At 36.2% G+C, this 19,398-nt stretch overlaps 2 protein-coding genes and 1 pseudogene across 4 annotated transcripts; 2 read left to right on the forward strand and 1 right to left on the reverse strand.

The window, feature by feature from the left end:
- The first annotated feature begins 905 nt into the window (after positions 1–905).
- Positions 906–4,448, forward strand: LOC125189055 (UPF0235 protein At5g63440-like; annotated as a pseudogene). The gene is made up of 6 exons (XR_016130812.1): positions 906–1,843; positions 2,178–2,331; positions 2,595–2,691; positions 3,567–3,655; positions 3,743–3,811; positions 4,184–4,448. The product of XR_016130812.1 is annotated as a UPF0235 protein At5g63440-like (transcript).
- A 1,008-nt stretch (positions 4,449–5,456) lies between these two features.
- LOC125189054 (SWI/SNF complex component SNF12 homolog) lies at positions 5,457–8,843 on the forward strand. Of its 2 annotated transcripts, XM_089059374.1 has the most exons (4): positions 5,457–5,859; positions 6,039–6,080; positions 6,329–7,888; positions 8,414–8,843. In XM_089059374.1, exons 2-4 carry the CDS (start codon positions 6,061–6,063, stop codon positions 8,484–8,486), a joined length of 1,653 nt encoding a protein of 550 aa, XP_088915500.1. In that variant the 5' UTR covers positions 5,457–5,859; positions 6,039–6,060; the 3' UTR covers positions 8,487–8,843. The 2 variants fall into 2 exon arrangements, with proteins under 2 accessions (XP_088915500.1, XP_047942181.1); XM_048086224.2 differs by lacking the exon at positions 6,039–6,080 and having other exon boundaries at positions 5,458–5,859.
- Positions 8,844–15,427: 6,584 nt separating this feature from the next.
- LOC125187069 (cytochrome P450 94B3-like) lies at positions 15,428–17,243 on the reverse strand. The gene has a single exon (XM_048083580.2). The coding sequence runs from the start codon at positions 17,188–17,190 to the stop codon at positions 15,586–15,588; it is 1,605 nt and encodes a 534-aa protein (XP_047939537.2). The 5' UTR covers positions 17,191–17,243; the 3' UTR covers positions 15,428–15,585.
- Between the last annotated feature and the right edge of the window lie 2,155 nt (positions 17,244–19,398).

Raw genomic sequence — 19,398 nt, forward strand, 5'->3', positions numbered from 1 at the left:
TTTCCAAATCTCTTTTCCCAACAAAATCACGTAATTATTTTGTATCACCCTTGGCTTATTTATATCATGAATGGCGTAGCATTCTTTTTCAAGTTTCGAATATCGGCTTATTTTTAAAAAAATCACCCAGTTTTAAACACGTATTTGTATTTTGTCCCCTGGAAAGTCCTGTCCTCAAAAAGTAACTTGCCCAAATTGCGTTTCTTTACACGATGTTGAGTTGGTACGGCGCGTTTGTCCGTGAGAATGTTACAGAAGTATGAAATTTCTAAATTTTTCAGTTTTCATATCTTCATACAAAATAGTGCTACTCCAGTATTGTATTTTAGTGATCCTTGGGTATTGATGTTATTTGGAGTATTATCTTTTTCCCTTTTTCACTTCTCTTTTATCTCAAAAAATCTAATCAACTAGCAACATGACCGAGATAGTGAGTGTTTTTATAGCGTTAAGTGTTTTTATCGAATGACGTTATTTTGCCTCTGCATATATTTTCGAGTGACACAAAACCTTGATGCCCACCCAAATTAGAAAAGATTTGGATGATTGCGAAATTTGTACACTATTTATAGCTCAATTTTTCAAAAAATGTGTGAACAAGAAGAATTTTGTAGATTTATTTAACAAAGTGCTCAAGCGTTTTAATTATGCCACACCAGATGATATAACATAAACATAATGTAACTTTTCCAGTTTCTAAATTATGTTGAGCTAGTTATACAGGAATACAATATCAATTTTCGAATCGTTGATGTGAATACAATATTCATTGGAATTCGTTAGCATTGAAAGAGAAAATGAAATAATTATTAATTGGTTAATTTAATCCATTTTTTTAGTTACTACGCTAAATACAGAGCAGGGACGCGAGAGATATGATACGTATTCGAGCGAGGATGCTTTGCCGGAGGGCCCCGACTCCGATCTCTTCGTTTACTACTGCAAGCCTTGCGCCTCCCATGTCCTCATCACCGCTACTTATCTCCTACATTCTTTTGTTGTCTTTCCATCCATTTATTTATTTTTATTTTCATCAATTCGGTAATGTAACTGTGAGTGCTACCACACCATCACTGCTTGCTTTATTTTGAAGAAAATCAAAGCAGCAACATTAAAACTTTTACTGGCACAAGAATTTCATTTGGGATTACTTTGTAACATTGATCTAAATTGTTTCCTTCACCTATTCAAAACTCAAGCTTTTTCGCTCTGAAGAGTAACATTGCATTTGAGAGAAACAATATATTTTAAATCCCTTATGATTTACAGAGTTGGAAGATGCAAACACTCACAAGATAACATAAATATATTGTAAGCACCATGCCATATCTAACTAAGAGACTGTCCCTTGCGTTACTGATTTGTAACTAGAGGTTGGGTTAGTGGTTCAAACATTGTCCTACCCTTTTTTTTCCAAAGTCACAAGTTTTTTTGTTTCACATAGCAGAAAAATTAAAAATATTCATGCATCTGCACTTAAGTTCCTATCTTTGAGGATTCAGGCCTAACCTGCCAGTCTGTGCTATCTTCATCTCTGTATATTTATATTTTGTTACATGCAAGTGCTGGAGTAATTTAAACGCTTGGCCTTACACTGACTTGCTGTTTCATATTTGAGATTCTGATTTTTCAGTTTTCTTTTTAATGTTATATAACTAACATTTTCTCATCCTGCTTAATGTGAAATGTGCTTAAAGTTTGTATCTGTACACTGAAGCATATTTTTAGATACACAATTGCAGAAAATGCCCAAAAGAAAAACAGACAATGCATATGTTTTGAACAGGAAGAAACATCTTGCAAGGCTGAATACTAGCGAAGCAGGAAAGATCCTCTTAAAGCGGTAATTTTCTGTTCGACAATTATATACAGTATCATCTGGTGCATGTTCACTGTTTTGTGACTGATTCTTTCCTACCTTTTGTGGGAAATACTCAACATCAATTTATAACCTTAAAATGATGGAAAATGGATACATGGAGATTTTCCTTGCCTTTTTATAGCTTCATATACTATAATGTATTGCATACCTTTATAGGTAATGATTGCCTAATCATTTCTCTGTTAGCAATTGAAGATAATCTAGATAGTTAATCATTTTTTCAGCTTTTTATTTAGTAAACATATTGATCTGAACTCACAATGTTCTTATTTATGATGGTGCCTTCTTAATCCAGTGGTGAAGGGAAAGTGGAGAGGCAGTATCGAAACAATTGTGTGGGTTGTTAGATTTTTGTTTGCTATCGTGCAGAAGAAGACCTTGAGTCTGCCTCATACATATATGTAGTTGATGGTGCACTCAGTACAATTGCTGCTGAAACTAATCCACAGGCAAGATTAATTGAATTCTTAAATCCATCATTTTTGCTTAGCCTGTTATAACCAATACTTTAGCCAGATATGCAAGAAGGATCTCAGATTTTCTGAATTGCTGTTCTGTGAAAATTCTTAATCTTTTTTTTTTCTTTCCAATTCTCATTCTTTTTTGTCCCGGGGCACACATTTTTATTTTTTCCTGCTAATGCTTGTAGTTCACTCTTTCATCAGATAATTGTTTTGGTAGGTTATTATTTGATCTTTACTCCATGCTCTAGGATGCTCCTGTTCCACCTTGCATATCACAATAAGAAGGGGGTCTTGTGCAAGTAGCCATAGAAGTGGAAGACCGCGCACAACGTTCTGCAATCACGAGTAAGGCGAGGATCCATTTCCTAGTAATGCATTTGACCACATATGTGTTGCATTTAGCCTATAATTCTTAAGACTAAATAATTATGTTAATTTTTTGGTTTCAAAATTTTCCATGGTACAGAATATAAATTTAGAGCTACGTTTGTGAAAATTTGTCTGTTAAATGGCTTTTGACACTAATGGTTAGATGAAGTTTGCATATGAAATATGATTCTGGTATTACTTATTTAAACGTGGATGGGTGTAAAAAAGTAATCTGTCACGGAAAGAGATGCCATGTTTACATCAATGATGCACTTCTATTGCTAATGACTGTCTATCATTCTCGTTCTTCTATGTCCAATGGCTGCCTGGTTGGACTGCAAGGGTCAGATGCAGCACAAATAAATTTGTCATATGCATGTAATCTGAAATGAAAAGAAAGCTAGATGTTTGAACTCTTAACATGGTAAATAGCATTTGGTGCTTCTGTTAGATGCTTTAGCTATAGACACCTTATCAATATTCTGCAAGTTACTATTACGCATGCAAGTAGTTTTTCCGAAATTGACTTATGATTCTGTTAGGAATACTTTGTGATATCATTTTGGAAAATAATCATATTAAGCCAAATCTACTAGCTAAATTTTGTGTGGTATGTATATCTACTGTTAATAGTGAGCCCCAATACCATCTAGTAATTCTTAAGGATCAACTTCCTGTAAAGGGTACAACTCGGTGTTTTAATGTGCAAAAACAGGACTTATACTATTCCCTGATGGCTGTCTGATAGTCAATGTACCTGTTTCTAGATGCTTTTCAAATTTTATTTGATATGTGGGAAACTATAGAAAATAATGCATTCAATGCTTATAATGCTGCTCCTTAACTTTCAGGAGTGAATGCTGATGACGTTCGAGTGACTGTAGCTGCAGTTGCTGCTCGAGGAGAAGCTAACAATGAACTTTTGGAATTCATGGGGAAGGTACACAGAATAATCTTTTCCTGGTATAGCACTATAGCTTCATTTTGTAGCTTGAAATTGAGACTGATCTGGTAAGTTTCGAGGCAGGTTTTGGGTCTAAAATTAAGCCAGATGACACTTCAACGAGGGTGGAATAACAAATCAAAGCTTCTGGTGGTACGTTGGATACTAGCAACTTGATTTTCCAAGGGTTTTGTATCTTTAACAGTGGTCTTGTGTCAATAAATATCAATTCTTTGGCGTTATAGTTTCTCTATGCAAGGAAATGATATTTTATAGATTTTGAGAAAGTGCTGGAGGTTAATATTGTGAATATCGAAAGAAAGGATGATCCAATAATGCAAGAAATGCTTCTGCTTCAGTTTGGTAAAAGTAGAACTAGCTTTAAGTATAAGCCCCAAGTAAAAAGAAATAGTAGATGGATAAAGAAGAGAGTGGAGCTATGAATATCTGATGCTCTCTGCTTTAAGATTGAACTCTGTCTGCCTTTTGCATTTTTCTGGACAATGACTACAATTTCTGAACCAGGTGGAAGATTTGACAGCCAGGCAGGTCTACGAGAAGCTTCTCGAAGCTGCACAACCATGATACTTCTTGACGATTTGCAAAACGTTGGCTCAGTGGTGCTACCTGACTCAATAGCTTGGCGACTTCTGCTGGTTTTAGTACAGTTCTTGAACTGCTGATGCTTCATCTCTTGTATCTCACTGTAAGAGGCTCGTGTGTGTAATTTGCCCCCCAAACATTTGTTTTGCTAAGAATGTAGTAAGAGATGATGTTTCGAACCCAAGAATTTTGGCCATGGAATTCTCACCCTCAGCTTTCAAATTCAATAACAGATAATTAAGACAAAAGTCTACTATTGATTCCGATAATTTTGGTCCTTAAAATTATGAATTGATCCTAAACAAATGACAGGGTCGTGAAATTTGACGGTCAAAACAACTTTGACCTGATTAGTAATTTAAACAATATCGGTTAAACATTTAAATATTATACCAAGATTCCTTTTGATCCTAAATATCAGAGTATTTTAATCCAAAACATTATGTTAATTAGCCTCCGGTCTTAAATATTATGAATTTTCCTATATTTTTTCCATAATTTGCGCATGTCGCTTCTCCTCATAATTTACGACGATATTATTAAACACTTATTTTGTGAGAAAATCAAAATCAATTTGAAATTTCAAAAATAGGGTTTTAGAACTGAAACCTTAAACCTTAATCTTGCCGTCAGCATCGCCTTCATCTTGGTCGATTGCTCATATTCATTCACGATTGGAGATTGTCTATCACCTGTCGTCATGGCCAATTATGAGCAGTAACATTATAGAATGTTTGAATTTAGGTGTTAGCTTCGCCTTAAATTCGTCGTTAAGCATACAATTTCATAGGCGGACATTGGGACAGAATTTGAACTTTCAAACTCCTAATGCTTTTCCATTCAATATCAGTAAAAGATTGGGTCGTAACCACCGCCAACATAAATCGCTAATGAAATCCTAACATCATAAAAATTTAACGGCTCCATCAATTCTTAGAAGAAAAGAACAACTTCAGTGTTAACGATACGAATCCAGCAAACATAATGTTGAAGATCAAAATAAAAAAAAGTTTATATACTAAGGAGCAAAAATAATGTTTAAAGTACTGATTAAGTAAAAATCACTTGGATCGTAAATTAAACGGCACATTGATTTTTAAGATAGAAAGTGATGATATGAAGAATGTGGAGCTACGAAAGCCCAACAAAACGAAAGCAAACCAACAAATATTGGGCCTTAGTAATAATGCAGTGAGTCTTAAAAGAGAAAGAGACATTTGAGTGAGGGAACGCGTCGTCGTCGTGTTCTTCACCGTTATTCAAATCCATTCTTCTCACTGAAATTTCAGGACAGGGATATCTATCAGTTCCTCAATCTGCGCACCATCTCTATTGATTTCATTTTTTTTTTCTTTCAAATCTACGGTTATCGAAGCACAATTGCCCTAATGTTCGTATGTAGCCTTCCAACATTTTTTCTGCTGCACAATTCTCACTTTTAGTTTCTAATCTCATTGTCTCTACTAAAAATCCCTCGATTGCTCCAGCTATTTTCGTGATATACCCCTTAATTCACCCACACTTGACACAAATCTCAGAGGAAATAGCACACTCGGCGACCGGAGCTGCGCACATGCTGTAGATTCAGAAGGTTTAAGGTAAATATGCGTATACGAGTTGCAATCAATTGATAGGGTACATACATAATTTCCCTTTTTTTCATGTTCGCATGCCGTAATTGAACCCACGAACGCATCTGCTTAAAGAAAGTGCAGATAAGGTTTTTCTTTTTTCTTCTTCTGAATTTTGCTTTGTCATTGCTGGTTTCTTTTTGCAGAATTTGAGATAATCTGTGAAACATGTTGCGGTCACCTTCATGGTTTGTTGAAATTTAAATGATGGCGAAAATAAAAGAAAATTCTGTGTAATAGTGTTTTCATATAGCAAGATAAGAGATGAGTTGATATTTTTTTGTAGTTGAGATTTTTTTAAGATATTGTAGGCACTCTTTTTTTGAGAGAGAGTAACTGTGTTTTAGATGTTTTTTGATGTTTGTCTTAGTTTTACACTACTGATGCAAAACATTACTCCCTTGGATTGATGTTGCTATGTTTTTCCATGTTGTAGGCTTGAAATTACAATGAACCAGCATAATCCAAACAGCAATAACAATCTGATTAGAGGAAATATAAGTTTTGCAAATGCAGGGGGGGTTCAAATGCAAGTGCAAAGGCCAATGCAAATATCCATGAGCAATAACCAACAACAGATACCCCATCAGCCTCATGTGCAACATGCGGGAAGGCCCTATTTCGCAGGACATTTCCAACTATCTGAAGGTCAGCCTCAGACATTTGTCCAAGCCCAGCCTGGGCAAGTTCAAGCTCCTGCGCAAATCTTGGCCTCACCCCAGGGAAATGCTAACATTAGCATCTCATCTCCTCCCATGTCCACACCGGGTTCTGGTGCAGCTGGAACGGGCAAGCGCCTTCATAAGCCTCCTTCTCGGCCTTCTGGGGGATCCTCTGGCCAGGGCACTGCTTCTCCTATGAAAACTATGGAATTGGCCCCTGCTGTGCGTAGAGGGAAGCGGAAGCTTCCTGATAAAGTAATTCCAGAAAAAATTGCAGCTATAATTCCAGAATGTGCTCTTTACAGTCAATTGCTAGAATTTGAGGCTCGTGTGGATGCTGCACTTGCAAGAAAGAAGATTGACATCATGGAATCTTTGAAAAACCCTGTCCGGGTTCAAAAGGTTCTTAGGATATATGTCTTCAATACTTTTGCTAAGCAAACAGATATAAGTACAGATAAGGAAAATTCTGAGCCACCTTCATGGTCCCTTAGGCTAATTGGACAAATTTTAGAGGATGGCAAGGATCCTATTGTGGAAGGGCAGATTGAGAAACCAAAGTGTTCATATCCAAAGTTATCATCTTTCTTTAAGAAAATCACGATATACTTGGATCAGAATCTATATCCTGAAAATCATGTGATCTTATGGGAGAGTTCTCGATCACCAGCGCTCCGTGAAGGTTTTGAGGTGAAGAGAAAAGGCGACAAGGAGTTCACAGCAATTATTAGATTGGAGATGAATCATGAGCCTGAAAGATTTAAATTGTCTTCAGCACTGCAGGAAGTTCTTGGAATTGAGGTGGAGACACGTCCCAGAATAATGGCAGCACTTTGGCATTATGTAAAGATGAAAAAGTTGCAAATTCCTGGTGAAGCTTCCTTCTTCATGTGTGATCCACCACTAAGGAAGGTTTTTGGTGAAGATAAATTGAAATTCTCCACGGTTCCTCAGAAGATTACTCCACACATCACTCCACCTGGGCCCATACATTTGGAACATAGGGTGAAGCTTTCTGAGGATGGTCCATCTGGAAATACTTGTTATGATGTACTGGTTGACGTTCCATTGTCACTGGAGGGTAAAAAGGATTTTTTGACTAGTTTAGAGCAAAACAAAACAATTGATTCCTGTGAAGAAGATATTTCTTCTGCATTGAAGAAGATACACGAGCATTGTCGCCGGCGTGCTTTCTTTCTTGGATTTAGTCAGTCGCCTGCAGAGTTCATTAATACCTTAATAACTTCTCAAGCCAGGGATTTAAAAGTTGCTTCTGCTGATGCTGGTCGTGATGTGGAGAAAGAGCGTCGGGCAGAATTCTATGATCAACCATGGTAAATTTTTCACCCTCTCATTTAATTCCAAATCTTGTGTCGCGAATCTTTTAATTCATCCTTTAATAAACGCAGGGGTTATCACGTTTCCTTTAATCTGCAGTTAGAAGTCGCCATGCATATTTTATTAATGTACTTTTGCTTATGTTTTGTGGTTGATTTTCAATTTTGTTCTTCTACACATCTTTGTGCTGTCTCTCTGAAAATGGACTTTTCTTTCCGGTGAAGCAGATATTATTTTTACAGCAGTATCTATTTTTCATGATTTATTAGCTGTTTGTTCTATTGTATGCTTATAACAATAACGATTGCTGTAATGATTTTGGTCTTGGTGCATTCCTCTAATGTTCATGATACTTTCTATCCTGTGTTTTATAAATGCGGTTTTTTTAATCTAGTTGAATTTTAGTTGTGCACAATGCTTATCTCAATGGCAGGCTTATCTCTGTGTATGCTGCCTTTAATTGCGTATCTATATCCAATTCTGTCTGTTCGACTTCCTCAACACCATGATTGATGTTGTAGGACTGAGGATGCTGTTATCCGGTACTTAAATCGCAAGCCTGCAGTTGGAAATGAAGCAGCTGGAAACAAGTAGTAGGTGTAACCAGTGAGCTTTTTTGTGCAGCCGACTCCATTTAACTCGGACATCATTGAGATTTTGCAACGATGGAACACAAAACTTGTGAGTTATCATCATTTCATAGGTTTAGATTGTTGTGATTTTGTGTTTGTAGCATTACTATGCTAGGAAGGGCAGTTATGCACATATGCTCAATTAGGAAATTTGTATCCATCTGTGTAGGCCTCTCTCTTTTATTTCTCTCTTATGTTTTTCATTACCATTCTAGACATACAATTGCTACTTCTGCTGCAGTTCTGTTTCAGATTTAATTCTTTTGCTTCCACAGCTATACTCTGTGACATGTTTCAAGAATCATTGAATTACTTAATACTCCCTTTGTACTACAAAAGTATGCATTATTTCCTTTTTAGTCTGTCCTACATTAGTAGGCACTTTCTAATTTTAGAAAAAAAAAATATTTCTCTCTAATGAGGTGACACCGATTCTCCACCAAAGATACTTCAATCACTTTTTCTTTCCAAACTTTAGCAATTGTGCATTAAAATTCCTACTAAACTAAGAGCGCATACTCTTATGGAATAGAGAGAGTAGCAAAAAGTAGTGTGTGTGAGATATTTAATAGTAGTCCCTCCCTCCGTCCCAAGGTACTTGAGTCGTATTCCTTTTTGGGTTGTCCCAAGTTAGTCATTTCTCTTTTTTGGCTAAAAACAAAACACCTAATCTCACTTACTTTACTTTCTCCCCTACTTTATGTAACTCATAAACACAACTTTCTTAAATCTCGTGCCGAAAAGAAACGCCTCAAGTAACGTGGGGCGGAGGGAGTATGAATTTCGGAAAAGACAGATTATCATTTTTATATGAAACCCAACTCGGAACACATGAGATTTGCAAAGTACTAGCAAAGAGTAGCTTGTTAGAGAAATTTAGTGTTATAATTTCATCGGAATTGATTATAGAACACACTAATCATTTTGAATATCATATAGGTCTATTTTTTACAAACAAAATTCGTAAAATGCAATATTGTATACTAGTAGAAGTATCGCATGCATACGACTCATGATTTTTCCTTATTTCTAACAATTGCAACAATACATATTGTACTCAAGTCTCAAATAACACACGATTAGGTCAACCAGAGTTGGAGAATGAAACAACTAGTCAGTCGCAAGGTTCTTGGACTACAAAATGGCTCTGTTGACTCCGAGTTGGGTGCATCATTTGTCTTTGGACATAAAAGACCAAAGTTAGACTTGGCAGTAGTAGTTGTGAGCATATGTTGTTGAATATAAAGTGCACCTAGGATTTAATATAATTGTGCATATTGTTGAAGACAATATTGTATAGATTGTTTAAACGTGTTGCGGAAGACAACGATTTGATGTGAATTAAATATTCATCTCTTATCCCGTAAAATTTATTGGTTCTACACATATTTGGACTCAATTTAACACAACATTTTAATTTTAGGGTATGGAAGAGACATAAAATGAAGTTGGAACGAAGCCAGAATATTCCGCTCGACTGAGTGGAAATGTGTCTAGAAGTGACTCGGACAAAATGACTATCAAATTTCCAAGTCAGAGAGTTTCACTCAATCGAGTGGAAATGTGACGAGAAGTAACTTGGACAGAGTAGGTCTAAGTGACCAAAAATTCCAAGACAGAAGGTTCCACTTGACCGAGTGGAATTATGTTTATGCTCAATCACAAATTGACAATTTTTGATCAGTTATAAGTTGCGGTTGTGCTCTTTTTAGGGAGATTCTGACAGAACGAGATAGAGGACAAGAGAGGAAGAGGAAGGAAGAAAGAGAGAAAGAAAGTTCTGGCCATAATTCTGACCAATCGGACCGCTAGCATCTGTTCCATATCACGATAGCATGTATTCTACGATTTTATTTATGTTATCTACCATGTTTCTAGGCTAGGTCTTCAATTGTTGCTCCAAACATGATTTAAATTTGTAATGGATGAATCCTCATCTATTTTATTTACGTTTTGACATCATTGATGTGTTTAATTTAATGTTTGAATATATCACTTTAGATGCCTCAATAAATATACTCCCTTCGTCCCAATAAATATGCAACATTTGGTTTCTGGCACGAGAATTTATGCAGTATTGTTTTGTGAGTTAATGAAGAGAGAGTAAAGTAAGAGAGAAGAAAAAGTAGAGATAGAATTGTTTTTATTTTAGGAAACATTTCATTTTTATTGTGACAACCTAAAAAGGAAAACGTTGCATTTCTAATGGGACAGAAGGAGTAGATGTTTAATCCTTGTTTATCTTTTTGTTGATATAGACTTTGATAGACTAATCAATTGATGTGTTGTTGAATTTGAATTGTTCAGATGATAATTTGATAACAAATTATGTAAGTTTATACTCCTCCTGTCCCACAAAGATTGTCTCACTTTGACCGAGCACGGGTTTTAAGAAATGTAATGAAAAGTTAGTGGAATGTGGGTTCTACTTTTATATGTTAGTTTTATGATAAAATGTGAGTAGGAATGAGTTAGTAGAATATAGTGTCCACGGCAAAAAATGGTAAAAAGTGAAATGAGACAAATTTTGTGAGACAGACGAAAATAGAAAATGGGACATGACAAATATTAGATGATATTTTAATCCCGCGTTTCCATATGAATTTAATACTATATTTGAAAATTAGTTTATTGAACAAGTGTTCAACTTACTGTGAACTTTACATTGTAGACATGTTCAGTGCACACGATTATGTTGATATATTAGTCCCTTCACATAACTTGGCCCTCACTATGTTTATAGATGATTGCACAAAGTTTTGTTATATTTACTTATTAATATGTGAAGAGAGAAGAGTTTGCAGTGTGCGTGTGTGCTTTTGATAATTCTCAATCTAACATGTCCAGAGGATTCGACTAGATATCAGGGTCTAGGTGATCATGAAACTATCAGACAGGGGTCGTTGGATACACTCTACCTCTTCAAAAACCTCAACCCACTATACTATAACTAACACAGGGAAATAAAGGATCAATCCCACGAGGACGGATGTGTTACGAAACTGCATTTGGGATGTTTTGGAAAAGGGGTTGGCTGCTGTCACGCAATTTTTGGGTTGAGAACTTAAAACTACTGGGTCTAGGAGATTTAAAATTATTTTTCTCTAGGAAACGAGAATGTACAGAACATGCATGACTTGAGAAATGAAATTTTGACTATTTTAGATAACTGGAGTCAACGGACTAGACGGACTTTCCTAAAAACTGCAGAAAAGCAAAAGGACTTGCAGAAAGTACCAACAAAAGCATATTTTATTCTAACTACCAACAAACTTCATCTTCTTCATGAATCAAACGAGAATATCAGAAAGAACAGAGCATTTAACACCATAAAAGCAGAGTAAACTTCAGATCCAAACTTAAAACGAGAAATTAAAGCCGAAACTAACAGATCTCCGCTACTGGACCTAGAGAATGCGGAAACAGAGATTAAAAAGCCATAACCATGCAGAATGTAATCAATAAAAACCAGATCTACCAAACACCAACTCAAATCCACCACGATTCAACAGATTCAAACATCACCATACGTAAATCCACAGCCTCCAACAACAAACCAACAGATCTCAGCTCCAAATATCCAACAATCAACAATAACGAAAGAGGAAAGCAACCAAACAACATCAACTCAACAAGATCCAACAAAAACCAACATAAACTTCCACAATATGCAGAAATAGGTTCGGATCCAGTAGATCAAAGTCAGAAACTAGAGTTACGAAACTAAAAACCAACAAGTACTTAAAACAGAAAGAGAACTAAGCAAAACGAAAGTAAATATTGTTTCTTCGCCTTCACAAGGCGGTGTTACACGATAGCAAAACGATGAGAACCACCACGGCAGCCAGAAATTACCTCATATCCAAGTGCGCAGCAACTGAAAATGTATTTGAAGTGAAGAGCTAAGTGATGAGAACAAGGAGCCTCCAAAAGTGAGCTAGGCAAGTGTGTGGAAATCTTCATTGTTGAACTCTTTATATAGGTGAGGCTCTGATCCCTAGGGCATCCTTTTGGTGAATTGACGCTTATGCCCTTGGATAAGATGCTTTAGAAATCTGCTTTTTGCTCCTTTCTGTTCCTGTCGTCAACTTTCTCATTCTCTCAGGTCTGGACGACGACATTTGAATTTTACTTCAATTTCATCTCTTTTGCATCTGTCAGGTTAGGGAACAACAACTCCTAGGTCCGGCAGATTTATTACGCACCAGAACTCAGAAACATAGATTAGCGCCCCAAAAACACATAATTTTCACCCAAAACCAATGCATGAAACGAGCCTTATTAATATGATAACAATGAGACGATTGAAGCATTTACACATTTCTAAAATAAAGACGAAAATGAACTCCTCTACCGAATTAAGTACATGTATGAAGTGATTATACAAGTGATTCGATTTAACCGTTAAAAAAAATAATCTCATACTCCTTCTGTTTGTTTCATGGTAGTAGAGTCATTTTTCCATTTTGAGCATTCAATGATAGTATAGTCATTGTCTTTTTAGTACACATTCTTACTCTTCCTTTTACTTCTCTCTTTCTTTATTCTTCTACTTTTTCATTTCTTCTACTCCCTCTATTTCGCCATAGTTGAGGCGAAACTTTTCGGCATGGAGTTTTATAAATGAATATTAGGGGTGTTAAATAAATAGATAAAAAAGTAAGAGAGAGGAAAAGGTAGAGAGAATAAAGTATAAAGTGAATAAAGTAGAGAGAATAAAGTAAGAGAGAGTAAAGTAAGAAAGACAAAAAAGTTACCATATAAGGAAATGACTCAACTATGAAGAAACTTTTCGAAACGGTAAAATGACTCAACTATAGTGAAACGGAGGGAGTACTTTATTACTGTTTTTTATTTAATACATTACACACAATTTTCATAATCTCCGCATAAAAATAAATGTCTCCACTACTTTGGAACGGAGGGAGTACAAAGGATTCGAAATCCATTTGTTAAGATATACTCCCTCCATCCCCAAAGAATATGCACTTTGGGTTCAGCACGAGTTTTAATGTAAAATTGGTAAAGTAAGAGAAAGTAGAGAGAAAAAGTAATTAAAGTATTGTTGGTGGAGATTGAGTCCCACCTCATTAGAGAGAAAAAAACCTTCCAAAATTAGAAAGTGCATATTTTATGGGATGGACTAAAAAAGAAAAAGTGTATATTCTTGTGGGACAGAGGAAGTATGATTCAGAAGATAAATAAAAATATTTGCTTTGTTCTACAAATGATTTCAAATCCGTTCATTATGTTTTTTTGTCCAAATGATGAATTAGATGTGTTCAATGCGTAAAAAAATTAAAGTACTCCCTCCATCCCATAGTAATGTTACACTTTCTTTTTTAGTTTGTCCCATAAAAGATGTCATATTTTCTCTTTTAGAAAAAGCTCTCTCTCATATCAATTATAAAATTATATTTTCTCTCACCACTTAAAATACAAAATAATATCTCCTAAAATCTCGTGTCATCTCCCAAGTGTGACATCTTCTCTGGGATGGAGGATGGACTTGACAAAAAAAAAAACAAAAAGTAAAAAAGCCTATTATATGAAGCTTAAATGTGAAAGTAACAAAATATTACTGTAGTAAATATGTAGTTTTTCTATCTAATTAATATATATTCCTTTGTCGCGTTGACAAATTGCCCCCTTATATATAATGGTATTGTAATATTAATATAATGATTATAATATAGTATGTAAGTAGTACAATAATGTCAATGTAATTTCGAATCTTATGGCTAAAATAGATTTAATTTCTACACAAGTGGCCAGACTCCAACAGTCGTGCCAGCATGAAAATCTATATTGACTTGTAGAGATATAAAATACAATAAGTATAGTTTAATTATATCTGTGGGTGGAAAGTAGTACATATAATACCCGAATGAAGTAAGTACAAAATAGGAGTACAATTTTAAAATACAGAACAGAATACAAAACTCAACACCTTGCAAATGGTCTCTGCTGTTGCGGACACACGTTCCTCACACCCACGACACGTATTTACTTCTCATTTCGGACTTCAACATCGGTACGGCTGTACCACAATTTTGTCACGTGCTCCTTTAACAATTATTTTTAAAAATTATTGCTACGTACCTTATGATAATTAAGTACATTGTTTATTAAATAAATGTCCTCTTGCTAAGTTACATCTCTCTTTCTCTCATACTATAAATATACAAATTACAACCCGACTCTCTTTTAATTATTCAACAACGAAGGGAATATGTACGTCTGTTTTGTTATATAAACCAATTACCCACAAAAAATACATTACTTAATTGGACCTCTAAAAACAAATATTGTTTCCCCGAAAAAGAAGTGTACAACATATTGGCAATTTGGACTTTGGCAAAAAAGGAGCCACTATACAACGCCAAATTTAAGTTAAGCTCAGTGCGTGATTTGATTAAATCAACTTTATATTTTTCAAAGAATATTAGACACATACTTATATTATTGTGAAAAATATAAATCTAATTTTGACAGAACATAATTAAAATATTATGCATAAGCCCAAAATTGAAAAAGAAGCTCATAGGTCTTAAAGTCATGTGATAATAAAAATAGAAATTTAGCTCAAATTCCAGCCTTCTCATTAGAACATTTCTAACCCAATCACGAAAGTAGTCAATTCTCAAGTTAATATATGAGGTAACAATTTGTAAATTAAGAACCACTTAATTTATTGTACACTAGTGAGTGAACAACTAAAACAAAATATTGAACAAATCGATTGAACTGAAAGCTCAACACTCATCGTCACCAATTCTACACGTGCCTCAAAGTTTTACCAAACCAATGACACGTGTTGAAATTGACATTCTCACCGCTAACCACTTCAAATTCAATTATCAAAGTAAGTAATCACAAAGATTATAAACATAAACCACCAAATATTAAACACTTGCACATTCATTTAAATTCAAAACACAATAGCTAACATAATAGTACTAACAATTGCAATTTAACTCATACCCTATATCAGTTATCACCATTCCTTGATTTAAGGTTACTAAACAATAATAACCAAAACTAGAAATTCTTATCACTAACTACATCACATTCCCTCTCCGGCGAACCCTAACACTGAACCCGCCGGCCATGTATGCCGTGAGCTGGGGCACATAAACCGGCGGCTCATCCCGAACCGGAACCAGCTCGAACCGGCGGAGAACCGACGCCACCACATATTTCATCTGAATAAACGCCATTTCCTTCCCAAGGCACACCCTCGGACCGGCCTGGAAAACCGGAAACTTATACGGGCTGACCATCTTAACCGCCCCGGTCTCATCTAGCCACCGATCCGGTCTAAACTCGAGCCGATCCTTCCCCCACAGCGCCTCCATCCGCCCCATCCCGTACGGGAAATAGGTAACCCGGTTCCCCCGGAAAACCGGCGTGCCATCAGGCAAAACGTCGTCGTTAGCCGCATGCTTGGAGTCCCACACCACCGGCGGGTAGAGCCTCATGGTCTCACACAAACAAGCCTTGATGAAATTCATCTCCTTCAAATCATTATATCCTAGATCAGTACCAATTTTGACCTCCTCCACCGCTCTCTGCTCGAAGTCGCGGTGGTTGGTCAGCAGCCAGAAAAGCCACGTGAGCGCTGCGGAGGTGGTGTCCCTCCCCGCCATGAGAAAGCTTATCACCATATCCCTCACCATCTCGCTCTCCATCCCCGCCCCCAAAAACCTCGACAAAAGATCACCTCCTCCTCCTCCTCCTCTTTTGTCCTCCATCATCTCCTTCTTGCGTAGAATCATCTCATCAACGCAGCCGCGGACGATCTTCACAGCATCCTTGAGATCCTTCTCCGGCCCCAAATTCAGCGCCCGCTTCAGCTTCCACACCGCGAAAACCGGCGCCGCCCCTCTCATAGCAGAAATCTCGGACGCCGAATCAAACGCGGCCGAGAGCGGCAGCACCGGGCGAGACATGTCGAGGCAGGAAGGATCCATCCCGAGAGAGACCTGGCAGATAGTGTCGAAAGCGAAGCGGCGCAACACCTCCTGCATGTCCAAAACGGAATTTCTCTCAGCAGCATTTTGGAGGATCGGGATGAGCCTCCCGGCGACCTCATCGGCGAGGACTTGGACCGTGAAATCGCGGAGAGAATTGGTGCTGAACTCGTGGCTGGCGAGCTTGCGCTGGAGGGACCACATGTGGCCGTCGACGTTGAAAATCCCGAGGCCGAGGAAGTCGCCGAGCAGTTCGGTGAAGGGCTTTCCCTTTGGGAAGTTGGCGAAGTTGCTCTTCAGCATGTATTCCACGTTGTCCGGATTCGCGGTGATGATCGTTCGCGGCGCGCCCAGGCGGTGGACCACGATGGTCTGATTCTCCGACGCCGAGAGAAGCTCGGTGTACCAGCTGAGCAAGCGGTGCCGGTTTTGGTAGAAGGAGATGAGGCAGGCGAGGCTAGGGGGGTTGAGTTTCTTGGAGAGGAGGGAGAGGATGAGAAACCCTAGGGCGGGGAAGAGGAGGAGGAGAGAGAGAGTCATGATGAGGAGTTTTGAGTGAGTGAGTGAAGAAAAGTGGAATTCAGTGGAGGCTATGTTAATGTTGGTGGTGAATAAATGTGTGTAAGGACTATATATATAGGGAGGGAGTTTGGGGACAGTTCTAACGCCTTTGCCAGAGATGTAATAAGTCATATGTTTCTCATGGGAAAATGCAAAATGTGGGCGGGGGTTTAAATGTCATTTCACTTTGTCTTAGATGATATTGCACCCAATGCGGCGCCGAACGGCTTTCGCCGACTCGGAAACAGTTGTACGTATGTATATATGCTACCTGCGGTTACTACGCCTTCTTTACAACTCCCTCCGTCCTAGATAATTCGTCCCAATTTTTCATTTCGGTTCGTCCCACTTTACTTTTACCATTTTTGATAGTGAATTTCATATTCCACTAACTCATTCCTCCCCACATTTTATTATAAAACTAATATACAAAGGTAGGACTCACATTCCACTAACTTTTTCAACCCACTTTTCATTACAATTCTTAAAACCCATGTCCAGTCAAAGTGACCCGAATTATCCGAAACGGAGGGAGTACTTATAAATATCCCACCACTTCAATTCTAAACGAATTCTAAACAATATTCTATTACTATTGATATAAATATATGAACTCATAAAATAAATTCAAATGTAACTAGTTATTTAATGTACTATTCAATGAAGTACTCCATCCGTCCGCGATTAGGAGTCTCGGTCACTTTTGCGCACATATTTTATAAAAATGATAAAAAATAGTTAAAGTGGAGAAATGGTAAAGTAAAAAAGAGAATAAGGTTTAGAAGACTCTTGTCAACATTATTCTCTTTTTTACTTTACCATTTCTCCACTTTTAACTATTTTTTATTTTTTTTATAAAACGGGTGCGCAAAAGTGACCGGGACTCCTAATCGCGGACGGAGAGAGTAATATCTTTAAATATGTTGCTCATTTTTTCATTGGCACATTTCGTAAGCATGCATCAGTAACGTTTAATTCATTTTAATACAATCCCTTTTATTCGGATTAATTTAGAATATATAAATATAGATCATTATATTAGCTTATCGCAAGATTTACGATTATTATTAACAAAAATTAAGTATTAGGAGTACTAGTAAATAGTACTCCATATAAAGTGGAGGAATGATATGCTATATACCAATGTTTTAAAAACTGGACCAGACCGACTGATTCAACCGCGAACCGGTAGGCAGTCCTGTCCGGTTTACCCCTAGAAACCGCCAATATGTTAAATCGTTGCTGACCAGCAAAACCGGCCTGTCAAACCGGTTCAATCGTGAACCGAAAACCGGTTTTTACTTTACAAAATAATTTTTTAAAATTTGTTATTGGCAAGACTTGAACACACCTCTTCTCTATTTACCAACACTTTTACCATTCCACCACATGACCATTTTGAAATAATATGAACATTGATTATTCTTATACACTAAAAATGATATTTTTATCCATATAAAATAATAATTCATTTTAATTTTATATTCTTTTAAGAAATTGTTAATTGTAATATATATTTTACTTATGCTTTAATAATCACTAGATATTTACAATATACTTATGAGTTTGTAATTACACATAAATTTAATACTCCCTCCGTTCCCGATTAAGAGTCACACTATGACCGGGCACGAGTTTTAAGAAATGTAAAGAAAAGTTGGTTGAAAAAGTTAGTGAAATGTGGGATCCATTTTTTATATTGATTTTATAATAAAATGTGAGTGAATTGAGTTAGTGTAATGTGTGACTTACTTACTATTTATGGTAAAAATGAAGTGTGACTCTTAATTGGGGACTGACCAAAATCGAAAAGTGTGACTCTTAATCGGGGACAGAGGGAGTATGTTTTATATGTAAATATAATTTATTAGTATTACTTACTATTAATATTTTTCTCGTACTATATATTAAATTTATATACACTAACCATTGATATTAATATTTTTACATAAAATAACTAATTATTCATGTTTAATTATTACTTAATATAATATTATTTCGTTCAATACACTTTTTAGTTACAATAAAATTTATCTATTTATATATAAAATATAAATTTTTTTTATCTACAATAAGTAATGAATCATATATTTAATTTTATTTACCAACAAAAATATTTATGAAACTTAGTCATTTACTACTAAATTTTAATATTTATATTAAAACTAAAATATAGGTTAATAATTTTGATATATTATTGATTATATGTAAATTTAATATATTTTGTATATTGTATACTTAATTATATGTATTTGCAACAGTAAAACGGTTTGACCAGTGATTGGACCGGTTGAACCATGAACCAATAGCTTCGCCGATTCGCCGGCCGATCCGATTTTT

Source organism: Salvia hispanica, chromosome 5 (genome assembly GCF_029641045.1).
Source record: "Salvia hispanica isolate PSC_SH4W2 chromosome 5, Shi_PSC_v1, whole genome shotgun sequence".
Classification (NCBI taxonomy): domain Eukaryota; kingdom Viridiplantae; phylum Streptophyta; class Magnoliopsida; order Lamiales; family Lamiaceae; genus Salvia; species Salvia hispanica.

Bases quoted from the DNA above. Each gene is read 5' to 3' on its own strand.
- LOC125189054 (XM_089059374.1), top strand. From the start codon at position 6,061: ATGTTGCGGTCACCTTCATG. The intron at 6,081-6,328 runs GTTTGTTGAAAT...TCCATGTTGTAG, and splicing joins ATGTTGCGGTCACCTTCATG to GCTTGAAATTACAATGAACC. The intron at 7,889-8,413 runs GTAAATTTTTCA...TTGATGTTGTAG, and splicing joins GAATTCTATGATCAACCATG to GACTGAGGATGCTGTTATCC.
- LOC125187069 (XM_048083580.2), bottom strand. From the start codon at position 17,190: ATGACTTATTACATCTCTGGCAAAGGCGTTAGAACTGTCCCCAAACTC.